Raw genomic sequence first — 22,782 nt, forward strand, 5'->3', positions numbered from 1 at the left:
AGTCTGTGAAACTCATCTCCAATTAACCAGCAAAAAAAACAGAAGTGAAGTTGTGGTTCAAGTGGTAGAGCTCTCGTCTTGAGAAAACAAACTCAGGGACAGCACCTAGCCCTGAGTTCAAGCCCCAGGACTGGCATTAAAAAAAAAAAAAAAAGAACAGACCCATTGCAGTGATGAGATGTACAAGTCATTATGTTGAAAACAAACTTTACAACTTTGGTGCGGGGGCGGGGGGGGGGGAGGGGGGGGAGGGATGTGTGTGGAGGGTGGGGGGGGGGTGGAGAAGATGGGAAGGGATGGGAAGGGGAAACAAAGGAGGAGGCTACAATGCTTGATAAGAAATGTACTCATTATCTTGCCCATGTAATTGTAACCCCTCTGTACAGTATTTTCACAATAAAAACAAACAAACAAAAAAAGAATAGAGCTGGGCGCTGATGGCTCATGCCTGTAATCCTAGCTACTCAGGAGGCTGAGATCTGAGGATCTCGGTTCAAAGCCAGCCCGGGCAGGAAAGACCGTGAGACTCTTATCTCCAATAAACCACTCAAAAACCAGAAGTGGCGCTGTGGCTCAAGCAGTAGAGCACTAGCCATGAACTGAAGAGCTGAGGGACAGCGCCCAGGCCCAGAGTTCAAGCCCCACGACCGACCAAAAAAAGAATAGAGGGGTTGAGAAGGTGGCTCAGTGGTAGAATGCTTGCCTCACATGCATGAGGCCCTGGGTTCGATTCCTCAGCACCACATAAGCAGAAAAAGCCAGAAGTGGCACTGTGGCTCAAGTTGTAGAGCGTTAGCTTTGAGCTGAAGAGCTGAGGGACAGAGTCCACAACCGACCAAAAAAAAAAAAAAAAAAAAAGAATAGAGTTTGGGGAGGGGAAGGGAAATAACAAAATGCTGAAATAAGGATACAGGTTGACCCATTGTAACAATGACACGTAAAAGACACTAGGTTAAAAATGAACTTTACAACTTGGGAGGGGGAGGAGTTGGGGAGGCAGAGAGGGAAGGATTGGTTGGGGAAAAACAAAGGAAGAGGTAACAATGCTCATACGAAATGTATTCATTATCTTACTCATGTAACTGTAACTCCTCTATACAATATTTTTACAATAAAAAATATATACAAAAAATAGGAAGTGGCAGGACAACACCCAGGCCCAGAGTTCAAGCCCCACGACCGACAGAAAAAAAGAAAAAAAAGGCTAATCTGGGCAACATCAGCAAGATCTTGTCTCTTTAAAATACTAGTTGGGGCTGGGAAGGTGGCTCAGTGGTAGAGCACTTGCCTTGCATGCTTGAGGCCCTGGGTTCGATTCCTCAACACCACATAAGCAAAAAGAAAAAAGCTGGAAGTGGCACTGTGGCTCAAGTGGTAGAGCACTAGCCTTGAGCTGAAGAGCTGAGGGACAGCACCCAGGCCCAGAGTCCAGGCCCCACGACCGGACCCCCCCCCCCAAAAAAAAAAATTAGCCGGGCGCCAGTGGCTCACGCCTATAATCCTAGCTACTCAGGAGGCTGAGATCTGAGGATCGAGGTTCAAAGCCAGCCCAGGCAGGAGAGACCGTGAGACTCCTATCTCCAATAAACCACCAGAAAACTGGAAGTGGCGCTGTAGCTCAAGTGGTAGAGCGCTCGCCTTGAGCTGAAGGGCTGAGGGACAGTGCCCAGGCCCAGAGTTCAAGCCCCATGGCCAACCAAAAAAAATAAAATAAAATACTAGTAACACAATACTGCTACAAAACCACAATTTTGGCCTTTAAAAATAAAAATCTAAGCTGGGAGCCGGTGGCTCATGCCTGTAATCCTAGCTATTCAGGAGGCTGAGATCTGAGGATCACGGTTCAAAGCCAGCCAGGGCAGGAAAGTCTGTGAGACTCTTCTCTCCAATAAACCACTAGAAAACCAGAAGAGGTGCTGTGGCTCAAGCGGTAGAGCGCTCGCCTTGAGCTGAAGAGCGCATGGACAGCGCCCAAGCCCAGAGTTCAAGCCCCACGACCAACAAAAAATAAAAATAAAATAAAATGAAATAATATAAAAATCTATTAAGGGGTCATTAAAATATAACAGTGCTTATCTCTAACACATGTCTACAATTGATCAGATATGGAGTAATGATTAAAATCTATATAATCCAGGCAGCAGTGGCTCATGTTTAAAATCCTAGCTACTCAGGAGGCTGAACTATAGGATCATGGTATGACGCCAGCTCAGGCAGAAAAATCTGAGACACTCTAAGTCCAATTAACCGGCAAAAAGCTGGACTGAGTCGAATGCTAGTGGCTCATGCCTGTAACCCTAGCTGCTCAGGTAGCTGAGATCTTAGGATCATGATTCAAAGCCTCGCAGCTGAGATACTTACCGCCAATGAACCACCAAAAAACAGAAAGTGGAGCTGTGACTCAAGTGATACTAGTGCTAGCTTTGAGTAAAACAGCTTAGAGACAGTGCCCAGACCCTGAGTTCAAGCCCCAGGACTAGTACAAAAGAAAGGCTGACCTGAAGGTGTGACTCAAATGGTAGAAAGCCAGTTGTGAGTAAGAAAGCCAAGCAAGAGCACAAGGCCTCAAGTTCAAGTCCCAGCACCAGCAAAAAAAGAAAAAAAAAAGACAAGATCACAGACTCATACATAAAATTTATTATATTTAAAATGGTATCACTTCAAATTGGTAAAGGAAATAAATGATTTGGACTATGTCCTGAACCATAATGGTAGGGACAAAGTGGTATCCTATCTCATCCTTCTCGATATACCAAATTGAACCATGAAAAAATGAAAAATCACAAAGAACTACAGTAATTCCAAAAAAATTTTTTTGGTTGTAGGGTTTGAATTCTGGACATGGGCACTGTCCCTCAGCTCTTCGGCTCAAAGTTAACGCTCTAATAGTTGAGCCACAGCACCACTTCCATCTTTTTCTGCATATGTGGTGCTGAGGAATTGAACCCAGGGCCTCATTCATGCATGGCAAACACTCTATCACTGAGCCATCTTCCCAGTCCCCAAATAATTTTTTATAACCTTGCCATGAAGAGGGCCTTTCAAAAACTTCAAGATCTATGTGGGGAAAAAAAGAAGATCAATTTACAAAATAGTAACTGAAACTTCAGACTAGCTCAAAGACCACAGGAAGCCCTTACAAATAAGACAAGAGACCTAATTTTCAATCATTTGCTAAAAATCAGATCACAATTAAAAAACTAAATATGTAAAATATAGGAAAAACATTTTCAATCTTGTTCATAATAAAAGAAACACAAAGAAGAATGTCAATCAAAGTAAGACAGCATTTTTTTTTACCTAGATTTGCATCAACAAACAACTCTACTATGTACAAGTACAGGCACAAAAAAAAGAGAATAAAACTATACACTACTAACAAGAATAAGGTTGGGAATGATAGAGGGATAAGGCTGATGAAGTATATTGTATACATGAATGGAAATATCACAATGAATTCCCTCCCTTGTAAAATGAACTCATGCAGTAAGTGCCCACGGCTTACAACTGCAGTTCTAGCTACTCAGAAGGCGGAGCTCTAAGGATCATGGTTTGAAGCTAGCCCAGACAGACAAACTCAAGAGACTCTTTTTTTTTTTTTTCTTTTTTTGGTCCAGTCATGGGGCCTGAACTCTGGGCCTGGGCGCTGTCTCTCAGCTCTTCAGCTCAAGGCTGACACTCTACCACCACTTGAGCCACAGCGCCACTTCTGGCTTTTTTCTTTTTGCTTATGCGGTGCTGAGGAATGGAACCCAGGGCCTCAGGCATGCAAGGCGAGCGCTCTACCACTGAGCCACCTTCCCAGCCCCTCAAGAGACTCTTATCCCTAATTAACCATCAAAAAGCCAGAAGTTGCCAGACACCAGTGGCTCACGCCTGTAATCCTAGCTACTCAGGAGGCTGAGATCTGAGGATCACAGTTCAAAGCCAGCATGGGCAGGAAAGTACATGAGACTCTTACCTGCAATACATTACTCAGAAAAAGCCAGAAGTAGCACTGTAGTAGCTCAAGTGGTAGAGTCTTAGCCTTGAGCAGGAAGTGGCTCAAGGATAGTGCATAGGCCCTGAGTTTAAGCCCCAGGACCAGCAAAAAAAAAAAACAAAACAGGGGAGGGGAGGAAGGCAGAAGTAGAGCTATGGCTCAAGTGACAGAGTACCAGGCTTGATAGAAAAAGCTCAAGAACAGCACCAAAGCCCGCACAAATAAAGCTGGATCCACAGTATCAATAAATAAAACATACTTTCCAAAAGATTAAGGCAGATTGCATGTTCATTATGTACAATGATCATCATGTATTGATGGTGCAAAAGCTACGTCCAGTAACAAAGCTGGCTGGCTCCTTAGCAAATCAAGGCCATGGCATTAAACTATGTCAGGATTCTCTCTTCCTCACCAATATACACAGGGAAGGGGGGTGTTTCAGTATTATTTGCCAAAATGTGTCAATATGTGGCAGAACAACACAATTCAGTACATAAACTAATACCTTTTATGGATATTTCAAACTGATGCATGGAAAGAAAAAGATCCACTGCATGTAAGACAGGGCTTAGAGTACATGTTTAGCATGTATGAAGCCCTGAGTTCCACCCTCAGTATTATAAAAAAAAAAAAAAAACTTTTATGGATGGGGGAAGGGATATACAAAACAGATCTGTCAAATCAAAAAGCTTCCACAATTATCCAGAAAGGCTATCATAGTCCTCTCTTTAGACTACAAATTTGTACAAGCCCAAAATGTCTTCATATACTTCACCTTAAATGACATAGTACCACAGACTGAATGCAGAAGCAGATGAGATCTCAACTGTTTCTATTAAGCCATTCATTAAAGAATACAATACTATGCCCACAGTCATGAACCTAGGACACAGAAAGAAAGCACAGATTGAATTCTTATCTTTGCAACATTCCAAAGAGAGTACTCTTCCCAGGTTATGTTAAAAATATATAAATGGCCAGGCACCAGTGGCACAGACCTATAATCCTAGCTACTCAGGAGGCTGAGATATGAGGATCACAGCTCAAAGCCAGCCAGAGCAGGAAAGTCTGTGACACTCTTATCTCCAACTAACCGCCCAAAAATTCAGAAACGGAACTGTGGCTCAGGTTGTATTATGGTAGCCTTGAGGACCCAGAAACAAATAAAATAAAATAAAATAGCTCAGGCCCAGCACTAAGACCCTGAATTCAAGTCCCAGGACCGGTACTAAATAAATGAATAGATGTGATGATGGTCACGCAACTCTGTAAATACACTAAAAGTTACTGAATTGGTTTAAGTGGGTAAATATTACCACATATTAACTTTTTCTCAATAAAACCATTACTCTAAAAATAAAATGTGTGAAGCCAGAGAATGACAGAGTTCTGAGGAATGACATAGTTTGGAAGCAAAGAGGCAGACAGGTGGGGCTGGGAAAGTGGCTCAGTGGTAGAGTACTTGCCTTGTATGCATTAGGCCCTCGGTTCGATTCCTCAGCACCACATAAGCAGAAAAAGCCGGAAGTGGGGCTAAGGCTCAAGTGGTAGAGTGCTGGTCTACAGCTGAAGAGCTAGGGGACAGCGCCCAGGCCCAGAGTTCAGGCCCCACAACCGATCAAAAAAAAAAAAAGAGGCAGACAGGGTGGTACTTGCCTATAATGCATCCCAGGATCCAGGAGCCTGAGATAGGATGATAAAGAATTTGAAGTCAGCCTGGGCTACACAATGAATTCTGGTCAGCTTGAGGTACAAAACTTGGTCTCAGAAAAAGAAAGTAATAGCTGGGTGCCAGTAGCTCATGCCTGTAATCCTAGCTACTCAAGAGGCTGAGTGAGATGTGACGATCACAGTTCAAAGCCAGCCCAGGCAGGAAAAGTCCCTCACACTTTTCTCTCCAAATAACTACCAAAACCTGGAAATGGTGCTGTGGCTCAAAGTAGTAGAGCATAAGCCATAAGCGCAAAAGATCAGGGATAGTACCTAGGTTCTGCATTCAAGTCTCAGGACCAAGATAAAAAAAAAATAAAAATAATAGATCTCTAGGATTGGTACAAAGTGAAAGCTGACTCTACCCTCACAGTGCTTGATCCTAAGACAGGTTTTTGTTTTGTTTTGCTTTTGTAGTCCTGGGGCTTGAACTCAGGACCTGGAAGCTGTTCCTGAGCTTTTTCGCTCAAGGATAGTACTCTACCACTTGAGTCACGTTGCTACTTCCAGCTTTTACTGAGTAGTTTATTGGAAATAAAGAGTCTCAAGGACTTTTCTGCCTGGGCTGGCTTCAAACTGCGATCCTCAAATCTGTTTCCCAAGTAGCTAGGATTATAGACGTGAACCACCATTGCCAGCTCATAAGGCAGTTTTTATTGCCCCTACCTGCACCTGCCTGCCTGCCCATGGGAAGGAATGCATTTATATGCTTACCCAGGCCTTGGCAGCTCAGCTGCCTTGATCTGTGTCCTAAGAGTGGTGGAAGCTCCGTGAATAGGGCAAGGTGGGAGGGAGTGGCCAGAGGCACTAATTGGACAAACTCAGAATCCCAGCCTTGCTGGTCTCTTGGCTGTATAGCCTTGGACAATTATTGCCATTACCAAACCTCATGCTTATCAGAAACTAAGGGCTAATAATGCCTGCTGAGGACAAACCTCTAATAAGAAGCATGAAAATTTCAGCTGTACCTGGCAAAGAACAAATACCCAAGAAAGAAAGCCCCCACCAATGCCTCCACTAGCCACTGGCCACTGGCCTGCCTGTTTGCCACTTGTCCTTTGGATAGAGGAAGCAAGTAGAAGAGAAGTTCTGGTCCAACTCAAAGACAGGAAAACTCTAAACAGGTGATAAGGAGCAAGATGGGAGACGTCAGAATTGTTATTTGAGGCTGGGTATGAACAGGAAGGCAGAAGTCCTGAAGAGGCCTCGAGAGACTCCTCTTCCAGGCCTTGCCCACTCCCTCTTTGTTCTTTGGCCTGGGGTCACATATCATGGGTGTGTCCTTTTCTAAGAAGTGGTGGTATTAGTAATGACTGCCCATAGTCAGAAGTGGGTATGGCTGTGGAAAGGTGATATGCGAATCTAGTATGAGCAAGCTCAAATTTTGACCTCTCACATTCAGGATCTGAGGTCTCTCTAGCTGGGTTGACTCTCTGAAGCATAGACCCACAGGACAAGGACAAAAGATGCTGGCTGAAGAAGACTAGAGCTGACATCTAATTCCCAGTCTGCTGACCAAATTGTGCATCCTGGATTGGGATTGTGTCTATCCAGAGAGAGGGGCATCATTTTTCAGTTACACCACCAAGCATGGCCACTTGCCACATTGTCCTCAAGCACAGTGGCACAATATCTGTGACCTGCAGCCTGATCCTCTTCCCTCGCTCTGCCTCAGAACATCACTGGTTAGCAGCTAAGTTCACACAGAGGCTGGGTTCTGCTCCATCTTTCTGCTTATTTTGCTGAGCAAAGCTTAACACTATCACTATTCAGGGAATGGAAAACTTGAAAACTTTTAAAAAGCATCCTTTTTTTTCTTTTCTAATAAAAGTCATACATATAACTCATAGAAAATTATGAGGACGCAGGAAGTATAAAGAAGGAAACGAAGCTGGGTGCAATGACTCAAGCCTGTAATCTTAGTTACTCGGGATGCAGAGATCAGAGGACTGTGGTTCAAGGGCAGCCAATGCAAAAAGTTAATCAGACTCAATCTTTTTTTTTTTTCTGCCAGACCTGAGGCTTGAACTCAGGGCCTGGGCACTGTTCCTGGGCTTCTTTTGCTCCAAGTTAGTATTCTACCACTTGAGCCACAGCACTACTTCTAGCTTTTTCTGCTTATGTGGTACTGAGGAATCAAACCCAGGGCTTCATGCATGCTAGGCAAGCACTCCACCACTAAACCACATTCCCAGCCCCATCAGACTCCATATTATCCAATGGCTAAGCTTGGTAGTGCATGTTTGTCACCCCCCATGGTCCTGGGAAACAGAAATAAGAGGATTAAAGTTCGGTGAGTCATAATTAGACTCTACCTTCAAAATAACCAGTACGGAAAGGGGCTGGAAGTATGGCCCAAGTAGTAGAGCATTTGCCTACCAAGTATAAGGACTTGAGTTCAATACCCACAACTCCAAAACAAAAGAAAAAATATGAAACGAGATGAGAATCCTGCAACCCAGTTACTCAAGGATGCTCCAAAATGTTTAAAAATAGTGGTTTCTAGCCAGGCACTGGTGGCTCAGGCCTATAATCCTAGCTACTCAGGAGGCTGAGATCTAGGGATTGCAGTTCAAAGCCAGCCCAGGCAGGAAACTCCGTAAGACTCTTATCTTCAATAAACTACTCAAAAAGAGCCAGAAGTGGCACTGTGGCTCAAGTGGTAGAGCACTCACCTTGAGCAAAAGAAGCTCAGGAAGGGATGGGAAGGTGGCTCAGTGGTAGAGCGCTTGCCTTGCATGCCTGAGGCCCTGGGTTCGATTCCTCAGCACCACATAAGCAAAAAGAAAAAAGCCGGAAGTGGCACTGTGGCTCAAGTGGTAGAGTGCTAGCCTTGAGCTGAAGAGCTGAGGGGCAGCGCCCAGGCCCAGAGTTCAGACCCCACGACCGGACCCCCCCCCAAAAAAAAAGAAGCTCAGGAACAGTGCCCAGGCCCAGAGTTCAAGCTCCATGTCCAAAATAATTTTTTTTAAATGAAGCCGGGAAAGTGGCTTAGTGGTAGAGTGCTTGCCTAGCATGCATGAAGCCCTGGGTTCGACTCCTCAGTACTATGAGTGGCAAAAAAAGAAGAAAAATAAATAATTTAAAAAGTGGTTTCTTTTTCTCTTTACTTGAATATTAGAACCATATTGCAATGATTTTGAGGTCTGCTTTTTAAACTTGTTTGCTATTATATTGCAAATGCTTTCTTATGTACTTAAAATATCCTTCTAGGTCATGTTTTAGTGACTGGAAATGTGGTAATCAAATTAGCCAGCCCAGATGGGTATGATTTAGACATGATTTGGGGAAGGTCAGTTGTGAACTCAAGGTCTGGGCACTGTCCCTCAGCTTTTTCTGCTCAAGGCTTATACTCTACCACTTTGAGCCATAGCACCACTTCCAGTTTTCTAGCAGTTAATTGGAGATAAAGAGTCTCAAGGACTTTCCTGCCCAGGTTGGCTTCGAACTGCTATCCTCAGATGTCAGCCTCCTGATTATAGGTGTGAGTGACCAGTGCCTGGCTCTGTACATGATTTTAATGAACAGTATTATTTGTGTATCTTTGTACTCATCTGTTTTTTGTGTGTTTTTTGAGACAGGGTCTTGCTTTGTACCCTAAGCTGGTTGGCCTCAAACTCATGATCTTCTTGCCCAACTAAGTTCTATGATTACAGGTGTAAGCCACTAAGTGCAGCAAGCCATTTGCTCTGGCTTTCCTTTAAAAGAAAAAAAACCTCTTTACGTAGGGAGTCATGCATGCCAGTCAATCACACTATCATGGAGCTACATCCTTGGCCCTTGATTATTTCCCTTCTAGAAATTGGGAGTTATTGAGTTCGAGAGTATGTAGACAGCCTGTTAAAGGGTCACCCAAAATCCTTAGCTGCAACAGTCCTTCTATTTGTTTAATCCCTTCCCCTTGAATATGTGCTAAGAACTAATGACTTGCTTCTTATGCATAAATATGGCAAAAGTGATACTGTTGCCTTTAAAACTAGGATATAAGCCAGGAGCTGATGAATCACATCTGTAATCCAATCTACTTAGGAGTTGACATCTGAGGATTGCAGTTCAAAGCCACCTTGGGCAGGAAAGCCCATGAGACTCTCATCTCCAATTAAGCACCAAAACAAGCTGGAATGGAGCTGTGGCTCAAGTGGCAGAGGGCTAGCATTGAGCAAAATAACTCAGGTACAGCACACAGGCTGAGCTCAAGCCCCAGAACCAGCACACACATGTGCACACGCACATATGCGCGTACGTACACACACACACACACACACACACAGACACACACACACAGACACAGACACACACACACATACACACACACACACTAGCATATAGCCAGATGCTGATAGCTCATGCCTGTAATCCCAGCAAGTCAGGAGGCTAAGATCTGAGGATTGTGGTTTGAAGCCAGCCTGGGCTGGAGACTCTCATCTCCAATTAGGCACCAAAACAAGCCTGAAATGGAGCTGTGACTCAAGGGGTAGAGTGCTAGCCTTGACAAAAAAGCTCAGGGACAGTGCCCAGGCCCTGAGTTCAAGCCCCAGGATTGAGGGGGAAGGGGAGACTAAGATATAAACACAAGAACTACTTGTCTGGGTTCTCTTGTTTCCTTTGAAGAGAAGCTGACTGCCACTTTGTGAGTTGCCTTATAGTGAAGCAACAGGGCCAGGAATTCAAGAAGGCCTTGAAAACTGAATTCCTCTCATGAGGAAGTAAGTCTTTCCACCAGCCCTGTGAGCAGGCTCAAAAGAGGGTTCTCTTACCATGGGACCTTCAGGAGAGGCTGGGGCTCAGCTAGACACCTTGACTGCAGCCCATGAGAGACTGTAAAGCAGAAGCACTGCTAAGGCACTCCTGGTGTCTATAAATACAAGGGTTGTGAGATAGTGCTTATTGATTTAAGCCTCTAGATTTGGGATGTTTTGTTATGCAGTAATAGGTTAATACAGAGGATGCGTACAGGCATACATAGATACATACATAAACTGAGGGTAACATAAGTTCTGGGGTGGCCCAATTTACCATCTGTTGGCACCAAAAATGATCCAGATGAGAGAAGAGGTGACACTGTCCAAAAAAGAAATGTACTCTTTACCTGACTTATGTAACCTTTAACCCCTTTGTATGTCAACTTTATAATTACAATAAAAACAATTTTAAATGATCCAGGGGAATCATCACATTGAGTAAGAGGACCAAGAACATAGAGAAGAAAGCACTAAAAATTTAATGAGCAGAAAAGAGGGGCAAGGCAGTGCTAAACTAATAGACCACAGACCCTGATTTCATACACTAGTAAAGCCAGAATGTACAAAAGGGTCTAGAAAAGGTCTAGTTAGGACACCACTTCCTGAAACTCATAAGCTCTCTAATAGATGTGGGTAATAATGCTGGGTGTTTATTGATAGTATCTGTTTAGACTGTGTACATCATTTGCCTTTATAAGATGGAGTTCAGCATCGGCTACAAAGCAAAACACTGTCTCAAAAACCAAGGACCGGGACTGGGAAAGTGGCTCAGTGTTAGAGTGCTTGCCTTGCATGCATGAAGCCCTGGGTTCGATTCCCCAGCACCACTTAAGCAAAAAGAAAAAGCCGGAAGTGGCACTGTGGCTCAAGTGGTAGAGTGCTAGCCTTGAGCTGAAGAGCTGAGGGACAGCACCCAGGCCCAGAGTTCAGGCCCCATGACCAGACCCAAAAAAAAAAAAAAAAACAAAAAAAACCAAGGACCTAGGGCTAGGGATGTGGCTTAGTGGTAGAATGTTTGGCTAGCATGCATGAAGCCCTGGGTTCGATTGCTCAGTACCACATTAACAGAAAAAGCCAGAAGTGGCACTGTGATTCAAGTGGTAGAGTGCCAGCCTTGAGAAAAAGTAAGCTCAGGGACAGTGCCTAGGCTCTGAGTTCAAGCCCCAGGACTGGCAAAAAAAAAAAAAACAAGGACCCAGGTAGGCTTGGTGGCTTATGCCTATAATCCCAACTATGTGGGAAGCATACATACACAGAGGATCATAGTATAAAAAATGGGAGACATACCCGGGCACCAGCAGTGGCTCACACTTATAATCCTAGCTACTCAGGAGGCTGAGATCTGAGGATCATGGTTCAAAGCCAGCCTGGAAAGGAAAGTCGAGACTCTTATCTCCAATTAACCATCAGACAATTGGAAGTGGCGCTGTGGCTCAAGTGGTAGAGCACTTGCCTGAGCTAAAGAGCTCAGGAACAAGTCAGGCGCAGGTGGCTCACGCCTGTAATCCTAGCTACTCAGGAGGCTGAGATCTGAGGAATGTGGTTCAAAGCCAGGCTGGGCAGGAAAGTCCGTGAAACTCTTATCTCCAATAAACCACCAGAATACCAGAAGTGGTGCTGTAGCTCAAGTGGTAGAGAGCTAGCCTTGAGCTGAAGAGCTGAGGGACAGTGCTCAAGCCCAGAGTTCAAGCCCCATGACCAACAACAACAAAAAAAAAGAGCTTAGGGACAGCATCCAGGCCAAGTTCAAGTCCCATGACCAAATAAATAAATAAATAAAAATGGGAGACTCAATCTAAGAATAACTAGAGCAATAAAAGGGCTGGGGTATGCTCAAGTTTGCCTACCTAGCCCTGACTACATACCCCAGTAGTTTCCACAAAAATTTTTAAATGCTAAAGAGAAAAAAAGCAAGGACTGGTAATATAGCTCTGTGATAGAACATTCCCAGAATGTCCAAAATCCCTGGGCTTGAGCCTCAGCATCATAAAAAATTGATAAAATAAATACACAAAACAAAAGGTGCTGCTGGACTCTACTTACAAGCCATTTCTAGCTCTAAAACTCTTTTAACACAAAGATTCTCTGCAATTAGCCTAAACGCCTATCCTAGCAGCAAGAAAAAAACAAGCAAGTTTGATTATGCCCAAAGCCACTGATATACACTTAGGCCTGACCCATTTTGAAGAGCAGAGCCTAGGTCACATTGTCTGTGGTATCTTCAAGCCACAGACTCCTAGATGTAAAAATGGTCCTCTATTTTATGGGTTACCTAAGTGGAACATCATTGTCCCAATTTTATGAAGTCACTCTCAGCTCCACATAGGCCAATCCCGATGTACCTTTGAAATAAACACCAAGCCTTCTTTTCACGTGTCCTACTTACTCAACCACTTCCGCTCTTTGTTAACACCAGGCTGTGTGGACTTGAAGTTTCAAAAGGTCTCTTTAAACTCTTTACCTTTCACATTTCATTTGCAGGTACCTTTGGAGGGAGCTATCCGCAAAGCAGACCTTGTAAATCATATATCATAAGGCTTAAATGAAAAAGAGGTAATAAGTTTATAAGGCTCAACCAACCAAACATCACCACCACCACCCCAATTACAATGTATTTGCCATATCCCTAATCATCCAACCCCAGCCTACATAATTTGTTGACCAAAAACTATTACTCCTTTTACCTCCCTCAAAGTTTTGCTCCCATTCAATATTATTGACCTTTACTATGCTCAAGAAATGTGGAAAGATGGGAGAGGAAGCTAGGAGCTGGTAGCTCATTACTATAATCCTTCCTACTCAGGAGACTGAGACCTGAAGGACTGAGGTTCAAACTAGCCCGAACAGGAAAATCTGAGAGCCTCTATCTCCAATAAACCAGCATAAAAAATGGACTAGAGGCATGGCTCAAATATAGAGCAGCAATTAGTGAGCAAAAAAAGCCAAGCAATTGGGGCTGGGAAGGTGGCTCAGTGGTAGAGCGCTTACCTTGCATGCATGAGGCCCTGGATTCGATTCCTCAGCACCACATAAGCAAAAAGAAAAAAGCCAGACATGGCACTGTGGCTCAAGTGGTAGAGTGCTAGCCTTGAGCTGAAGAGCTGAGGGACAGCGTTCAGGCCCCATGACCGGACCCCCCCCCCAAAAAAAAGCCAAGCAAAGTGAGGTATTGAGTTCAAACCCTGGTACAGACACAAAAATCAAATACACAGACAAACAATATAAAAGTCAGTAAATAGGGCAGAAGGTGTGGTTCAAGTAGTAGAGTGCTTTCCTAGCAAACATGAGGCCCTGAGTTCAAACCCTAGTACTACCAAATAAACCTCCCAAATGACTAAATTAATAATTGTGACATAATAATAAAAACTGTGGTATTGTTAGAGGAATGTGCTGTATCTGATTTATTTTCATCACTTTTGTTGTTTGACTCTCATAAAGTGAAATTTACCAAAGCTTGTCAATAAAGTTAGAAAACAGGGCTAGGAAGTTGGCTCAGTGGTAGAAGCGCTTGCCTTGCAAGCCTGAGGCCCTGGGTTCGATTCCTCAGCACCACATAAGCAAAAGGAAAAAAGCCGGAAGTGGTGCTGTGGCTCAAGTGGTAGAGCGCTAGCCTTGAGCTGAAGAGCTGAGGGACAGCACCCAGGCCCAGAGTTCAGGCCCCACGACTGGACCCAAAAATAAATAAATAAATAAATAAATAAAAATAAAGTTAGAAAACAGTGTTGCAAACACAAGATCATTTTGCTACTTATCAATATCTATAGCAGAAAAGTTGAAATTCAACAAACTGACAAAGACAAGATTTAATAAAATAGCTTCGTCCTACCCCACACTCTTGCTAATCCTGACTGATTTTTCTTCATTATATCAAGCACAGAGTCTGGAAAGAGGGGAGAATATAAAAAGCTGGAAAACAAAATTAATGACACCCTAAAAGCAAGAGATACATCTTATGTATTACCTTCCTCCAAGCCATGTAAAATTTTATGTGCTCTGCACTATGCCTAATGTCACATCAATTCTTATTCCTCAGAATAATCCTAATGTGAGAGGCATTAGCATCATCCCCACCTTATAGATAACCCAACTTATATATTAAGAAGCTTGCCCAAGATTTCATAGCTATTAAGTGGCAGCGAGCCAAGAGTCTTGACTCTAAAATCTACACTATTTACCACTGCTAAACTACTTATTACTGTAAGGAAGATGAAAGGGTACTGAGTTCCAGACTCAGCTTCACCCCTTGGGCAAATCACTTGACCTTACTGAGCAGTTTGTCATCAGTAAATGTGGGCAAGGACAGCCGCTCAATCTTCTCCATAGCATCTGACTAATGCTGAGAATTAATGTATGTGCAACTATGCCATAAAAAGCTATAGGGCACTATTGTAAATGTATAATTTTGTTAAGTTGAGCTTAATTAACATATATTTTACCCTTCCAAATGGTTTATAGAACTAAAAATAAATTTAATAATAAATAGTTTTAAACATTCTCAAGACAAAAAAAATCTAGCAAAAAAAAGATCAAGCTTAGACATTCTGGGAGTCAAAATTATAGATTAAAGAGAAAGACCAGTGATAGCTGGCTCATCCTAATACTCATGAAGCTGAGAGGGAAATATTGCAGGCTACATTTTAAGAGTATACATTTCGGGCTGGGAAGGTGGCTCAGTGGTAGAGCGCTTGCCTTTCATGCATGTGGCCCTGGGTTCGATTCCTCAGCACCACATAAGCAGAAAAAAAAGCCGGAAGTGGCGCTGTGGCTCAAGTGGTAGAGCGCTAGCCTTGAGCTGAAGAGCTGAGGGACAGCGCCCAGGCCCAGAGTTCAGTCCCCACGACGGGACCCAAAAATAAAAAATAAGAGTATACATTTCAAGACTTTAATCTCAAAAAGAAACAAAGAAAAAGATTAGGGGGCCCAGTAGTATAGGGAAAAAGAGGGATGACTAGGTGAAGTCATATTATGATACACTTGTCAGAGTAACTCTGTAAACTATAGGCTTAGTGCTTAGGCATCAATGCTACTTGGAGAATGTCAACAAAATTATCATGCTAGTCCAAGATGTAAATGAAAGAAAGGAGTATGTGTGGAGACTTGTAGACAGTCTATACTTCTTACTAAATTAGCCTGTAAACCTAAAAACTGCTAAAAAAAAAAAAAAATGTGGAGTTTTTTTTCTTCCTTAAATAAAAAGCCAAGGGGCTGAGAATGTGGCTTAGTGGTAGAGTGTTTGCCTACCATGCATGAAGCCTGAGTTTGATTCCTCAGTACCACATCAACAGAAAAAGCCAGAAGTGGCGCTGTAGCTCAAATGGTAGAGTGCTAGCCTTGAGCAAAAGAAGCTCAGGGACAGTGCACAGGCCCTGAGTTCAAGCCCTAGGACTGGCAAAAAAAAAAAATTAAATTAAATAAATAAATAGCCAAATGCCCTTGTAAGCTGAGATTTGATGGTTATGGTTCAAAGTCAGTCTGGGCAGGAAAGCCCATGACTATCTTATCTCCAGTTAACTACCAAAAAAACAAAAGTAGAGCTGTAGCTCAAGTGGTAGAGCATTAGCCTTGAGCACAAAAGCTCAGGGACAGCACCCAGAACCTGAGATCAAGCCCCAGTACCAGCATACACACATGTATGAACATGCATAAAAATCAATCAAAAATGTGGGGCTAGTTTTCTTAAAACTCAACCTATAAATTGGGCATGAGTGGCTCACACTTATAATCCTGGCTACTCAGGGAGCAGACATCTGAAGATCACAGTTCGAAGTTAGCTAGGGTAATGAGACACTTTATCTCCAATTAACCACCAAAAAACCAGGAGTGGGGCTGTGGCTCAAGTGGTAGAGCACTAGCCTTGAACAAGAAAACTCAGGGACAGTGGCCAAGCTTCGAGTTCAAACCCTAGTACCAGTGCATACCCATGTACACACATACATGTACACACATGCACACGTACACACACAAACTCAACTCAAAAATAAATTCTACACAGGAATTTAGAAAATAATATGAATGTGCTTGATTGTCTAAAACAAAAATTCCCCCAAATACTTCATAATGATCTTTTTATCTTTAGAACAATGCTGTCCAATATAACTGTATGATGAAAATGTTCTAGATCTGCTCTAATACAGATACCTAGCCATATTGGCTATTGTAACACTTGATATGTGGCTAGTAGGATTGACAAACAGAATTCTTCATTTTTATTTAGCTTTAACCAACTTAGCTACATGTAGCTCATAGCTACTATATCAGCACAGTTGTAGAAATCCCTCAAGAGACCTCTAAAAAATGTACTGTAACATTACCTTCAGGAAAAAAAAAAAGTTACCTTAAGAGACCATTCAATTGGATGTAGTTATGAAATGAAGCCAGTTAATTGAGCAGGTCAAGAGTGACTAGGCAAGTGAGCCTAGGAGTTCAAGGCCAACTTGGGCAACATGGAGAGAACCTGTTTCAAAAAAGCAAGGTGTGGTGATATAGGCTTGTAATTCCATTAATCCCAGCATTCAGGAGGCTGAGACCACAAAATCCAAGTGAGGCCCTGTCTCAAAACAACCAAAAATGATTCAAACGAGAACCAAGAAAGCCCATCTCGCCGGGCGCCAGTGGCTCATGCCTGTAATCCTAGCTACTCAGGAGGCTGAGATCTGAGGATTGCGGTTCAAAGCCAGCCCAGGCAGGAAAGTCTGTGACTCTTATTGCCAATAAACCACTAGAAAACCGGAAGTGGCGCTGTGGCTCAAGCAGTAGAGTGCTTGCCTTGAGCTGAAGAGTGCAGGGTGCAGGGACAGTGCCCAAGCCCAGAGTTCAAGCCCCACAACCAACCAAAAAAAAAAAAAAAAAGCCCATCTCCAATTTTCCTCACTTTTAAGTTCCATAATGGAACCAAACAATGATTGTCACTTTTAATTCCTTCAATATTTCAAAACCCTAATTTGCTAAATTTTATTTCTGCTTCCTGAAAAACAAAGAGTAGAAGTTACAAATAGGAATATTTTCTCAAGTTAGTGACTGGGAGGAAATTATAATAAGGATCTCCCGGGCACAGGTGGCTCATGCCTGTAATCTTAGCTACTCAAGGAAGCTGAGAACTGGAAGATCAGAGGTTTGAAGCCAGCCCAGCAGACAAGTTTGGGAAACTCCATCTCCAAAATAACCAGCAAAAAGCTGGGCTGGTGTCATGGCTCAAGTGGGAGACAGCCAGGTGAGCAGGCAAACCCAGCTAGTCCTAGTCCCCATGCCCCTGAGTTCAAGCTCCATGTGTGTGTGTGGGGGGGGGGGAGGTGGAGGTCATAAAGAATAACTCAAAAATTATTTCTGCAGATACGATGCCCTATTTTTTAGTGAAAATTCAAACACTGGTATTTAGCTGTGCATTTCAATTTCATATCAAAGTCGGTTGAAATCAAAAGGAAAAATAGTCTCAAAGAAGAAAATAAAAAAGGAAGCCGGGCGCTGGTGGCTCACGCCTGTAATCCTAGCTACTCAGGAGGCTGAGATCTGAGGATCGCGGTTCAAAGCCAGCCCGGGCAGGAGAGACCGTGAGACTCCTATCTCCAATAAACCACCAGAAAACCGGAAGTGGCGCTGTAGCTCAAGTGGTAGAGCGCTCGCCTTGAGCTGAAGAGCTGAGGGACAGCGCCCAGGCCCGGAGTTCAAGCCCCATGACCGACAAAAAAACAAAACACAAAAAACAAAAAAAAAAAAAAAGAAGAAAATAAAAAAGGAGTACAAGGTAATTAAAGCAGACAAGACAACAGACACATATGACTATTCATATCGAGATACTAAAAAAGCTCTGTACCTCCAAGGGTCATTACCTCTTATGGGGTAGTTTAAAATACTACTTGATTAAACCTCAGTTCCTAATTCAATGACTTTCTGTCCTTATCCCAGTGGCATAAAAGGGAACTTATGTCCTCAATTGCAATAGCCTTTTATCTGAGTTCTCCCCTGGGGAACCTATGAAATCAAACACTGAGATTGGCTTTCTACCCTTGGGGAATAGTCAAGTGTCCAGAATGACAGTGTTGAATCCCTAAAGTACATTTGGTCCCTGGCTTTTTGAGTTCTACAAGTACTAGATCTTTCTTTTAGGAGAGAGAGGGAAGAAGGAGGAAAGGAGTGGGGGAAGAAGGAAGAGGAGAGAGTGAGGAGAGGGAGATAATTGAGTAGTACCAACTTCTCATGCAGAGACATGAAAATACCTGACCGTAGAAACACGCCTGGCCCCAAAAACCAATTCTTGACACTTTGCTCAAATGTAAACCAGACCTTTGTTCCCTTTTGAAGTTCATGAATCGCATTAGGAAAAATATTATTTCGTAATTTCATACAGGAATGATTTCTAAGATTAGCCAAATACATAATTAAGTAATATGAAATAGCCCTGAGTGATCAAGCAAGACATCTTAACAAATGTTCACCTGCAAGAAAAAGGGAGGGGATTCTACCTCTCAGCCCCATTCCCCACAGTTCTCTGTCCCAGGGTTTTCCAAAAGCCCAGTACCCCATTCCTTGTGCAATCTTTCTCAAACTCCACCCACTGAGCTCCAGAACAAGTGGAATTCTCCCGTTCTGAAAGAGGTCTCGATTTCCTGTATCCAGGGAGACATTGAAAACTCCTTGACAAGAGTCAAGTAAGGCAAGGGGAACCGTCCAGCCTGCCTCCCAGATGAAGAAAGACCAAAGGCCAAGTCGGGGAGGCGCTCAAGTTTCCCTTACCAAATTAAAAAGGAGAAAAAGAAAAGAAAAGAAAAAAGAAAGCGAAAAGAAAAGAAAAGAAAAGGTGAGGAGTTGGAGGGCTGGGAAGGCTATTAGATGCTGCTGCTCCCGACTGGGGGGGGGGGGTCACGAGATTCTTCAGCATCCCCTCCCCTACCCCGACCACACGTGTAACCAAGGCCCACAGTGCCCAGAGACGAACGAACCCCGGGGGCCTAGGTCCTAAGGGCCAAGCGCCCCCCCACCCCGCCACTCCCCACTCAGTCCCGCAGCGTTCACCGCCCGTCCGCCCGCGCAGTGGCGGGGAGCGGAGAGGGGCGGGGGGAGGGGGGCGCAGCGCAGCCCCGGCTCCCGCTCTGTTATCTTACTGCGCAACAGCCTCGCCTCAACAACCCGGGTGCAACCCGCAGCGCACCCTGCGCACCTGCCGGATGCAAAGTGGGCGAACCTATAACCTCAGGGAGCCCCAGACAGCGGCGTCCAGCGCCCGGAGCATCATGACCGCAGGGGCTAGGAGCGAGGGAGAGAGAGAGAGAGAGAGAGAGAACACCTGGCGTCCGGGGCCCCGCGGCGCCGGCCGGCCGCACGTGGCTGTCACACCTGGCGCGCCCCCGCTTTGCACACCTACCCCCTCAGTCGCGGTGTATACTGCTCTCCTTCAACACCCCCCCAAGTGCCTTGCATCCCCAAGCCCCAACCATCATCCCTACCCATCCCATCCATCCCAGTCGCATCCCCCCCCACCTGCTCCCACTGTCGTCACCCCCCGGGAGGGAAAAGGGCCGGATGTTCGTCCCGTGGCTAAAGGTAACCAGGGAGAGTGAAGAGGTGGACCCCGAAAAAAGGTAACCCGAGTATACTCCCGATTCAACAACATGAAGGAGTCCCTCTGACCGACCTTCTGCCGAGGGCTGCGTCGCCGTCCACCCCGTCCGGCCTCGACAGCCGCCTCAGCGCCGCCGCCTCTTCCCCGCGCTGCCTCCTCAACCCGCGTCGCCATGAGGTGACGGCAGCAGCCAAACAAGCGGCCCGACCAGGGGCAAGGAACCTCGCAGGGCCTTGCGCTCCGCCCCTGATTACCACAGCCAATCACAGCATGGGAGTTTTTCCACGTGACAGGAGGAGGTTTGCCCCCAAGGGAAAACCGGGAGATGGGGGTGGGGAGCACTGAATGCTGGGTTGGGCTTCTTCTAGGGCCGAAGGGCAGACCGAGGCCCCACGAGTCTGCGCTAACCGGGAGAGGGACTTGGGAGCGAACTACAAGTCCCAGAAGGCTGCACGACCACCGCTTACAGGCCCGGATTGTGGGGGATTCGAGTGTTAAGCTACATTATGAGCTGTGAAGTTCCCACTCTGCTGCGCGCGTAGCCTACTGGGATTTGTAGTTTCCGGAGTTGATGTCTCTGTACCGAAAGAGAGTCAATATTATCCCTACCGGAAAAGTTTGAAAACATTCCAGTGTTCGAGAAGGAACAGAATCAGGGGCACTTTGACGTGTTCTTGTTTTGGTGGTTGTTCTTTGGAATTGAGCACGAATGGTTTGGGCATAGAGGGGCAGTACTTCGCTATTTTCAAGGTGGGAAATGCAATGGCTTTCAATGTGCGCCTTGGACTCTGACACTTACCCAAGTTCAAGGACTCCACCAGAATTCCCACTGCACTTACCTGTCCGAAGCTCCTCTAAAGTGTGGGACTGCTTGCTACTCACCTGGGTTGAACTGTTTCTCCACACTTAGATTTATTGGATGAATGTATCCTGCCTTCTCCTTCATTCGTATCATTAGGTAAAATCGTCAAACTTGATTTGTCGAAAGTTATTTTTCTCGGTATGATGTGGGGGAGGGGTCCTTGGAAATATTCCCTATTTCCTTCTGATAACCAGATCACCAACGGCCAAGCTTCTGAAAAGCACACTGTCACGAAATTCATAGTGTTTTAAAAGATTTGTAATGAACATTTGTTCAGATCCTTTAGCATGTTTTTATTACTTTTGAATACAGAACAGTGATAGCAGACGCCAAAATTTCAATAGCGTTCACGAGATTAAAATTTCAGTATAGAAGACATTCCATCTATTAATTTTAATTATTTTGGAAATTTGAAAAAGGTATCATCATTTTGTTTCACAAGACAGAACTAAACACCTCAATCCAGTCTTGTGATTTCAACACAAAAGCATAGTTTGAGACATAGATGGCAGTTGATAATGAACCCATACCCAGATTCCAGAGAAAGGATGGCCTTAGCCACCACATCTCATTGTTGTGAAGGAAAAAGGTCCCAGCAAGATGTAAAATAAATGTATCAGTTCAGTAGTGCAATTCTCCAGAGAATAGAGACAAAATGCACCATAGTTAATTATAGTACAATAGAGAATCAGGTAGCTGCTAAAATTACAGGCACTTTAAAAATTGACTGAGAAAAAAATTTAATCTTTGTAGAATAATAGCGTGAGAACTTTAGAAGATTATCCCTTAAAATATTAATAATATTTTTCCTGGATGATGAATTGGGAGTATTTTTACTTCATGATTGTGTGAGTTGTTTAAGAATAGATAGATAGATAGATAGATAGATAGATAGATAGATAGATAGATAGATAGATAGATAGATAGATAGATGAAAAAATAGTTTATCTTGCCCCATTACTGGTGGCTCACTTCTGCAATCCTAGATACTGAGGAGTAGAGGGGGGAGGGAGTTTGAAACCAGTGCAAGCAGAAAAGTCTGGGGAGGGCTGGGAAGGTGGCTCAGTGGTAGAGCGCTTGCCTCACATGCATGAGGCCCTGGGTTTGATTCCTCAGCACCACATAAGCAGAAAAAGCCAAAGTGGTGCTGTGGCTCCAGTGGTAGAGCACTGCCTTGAGCTGAAGAGCTGAGGGACAGCACCCAGGCCCAGAGTTCAGGCCCCATGACTGGCAAAAAAGAAAAGAAAAGAAAAGAAAAGTCTGGGGAACTCCATCTCCAAAATAACCAGCAAAAACTGTATTGGAGACGTGATTGGTATAGTACCAGCTTCAAGTGGATAAAGCCCATTAAGAGCCCTTCGAGACTATGAAGTCCTGAGTTCAAGCCCCAGTACACACACACACACACACACACACACACACACACACACACACACACACACACACGGTAGTCAAATTTTTATTTTGAGCAACGAAGTAAAGAGGAAAATACAATGTATGTTGATTCACAGCATTACAAAATAAAAACTGGTTGCTCAAGAGAAACAAACCCATTTCTGGTTCTGTGAGAAAATGAAATTTAGAAATCTGTTTCTTACATGTGGCATTTTGTTTATTTGCTGTTTGTGGTATTAGGGATTGAACCCAGGGCCTGGGTTAGGAGATCTTATAAACATCTCTGAAGTAAGCTCTGGTGGTTTTTCAATCTATCCACAAAATTTTCCCTTCCAAAGGTAGAGTCTGATTTCCCTTCCCTTGAAAGAGAGCCAGATTTAGTGATTTACTTCCGAATAGAATGTAGCAAACAAGCCACTTCCAAAGCTGGGTGAAAGTATATTTTGTGTCAGGTTCTTTCTTCTTCTTTTTTTTTTCCCTACAGGAGAACCAACCAATCAGATGTTTTGCTTGACCTGTTCTTTCTGGAGATTTT

The 22,782-nt window shown here is 44.1% G+C and overlaps 1 protein-coding gene across 1 annotated transcript in view; it reads right to left on the reverse strand.

The window, feature by feature from the left end:
* Positions 1 to 20,277, reverse strand: part of Txlng (taxilin gamma) — a 64,188-nt gene extending 43,911 nt beyond the window's left edge. Inside the window, exon 1 of the mRNA XM_070040813.1 lies at positions 20,063 to 20,277. Coding sequence (XP_069896914.1) covers positions 20,063 to 20,164 — 102 coding nt within the window. The 5' untranslated portion in view covers positions 20,165 to 20,277. The remainder of the gene's footprint in view (positions 1 to 20,062) is intronic.
* Positions 20,278 to 22,782: the final 2,505 nt, after the last annotated feature.

This window comes from Dipodomys merriami, unplaced genomic scaffold, assembly GCF_024711535.1.
Source record: "Dipodomys merriami isolate MVZ:Mamm:240054 unplaced genomic scaffold, mDipMer1.0.p SCAF_3, whole genome shotgun sequence".
Classification (NCBI taxonomy): Eukaryota; Metazoa; Chordata; class Mammalia; order Rodentia; family Heteromyidae; genus Dipodomys; species Dipodomys merriami.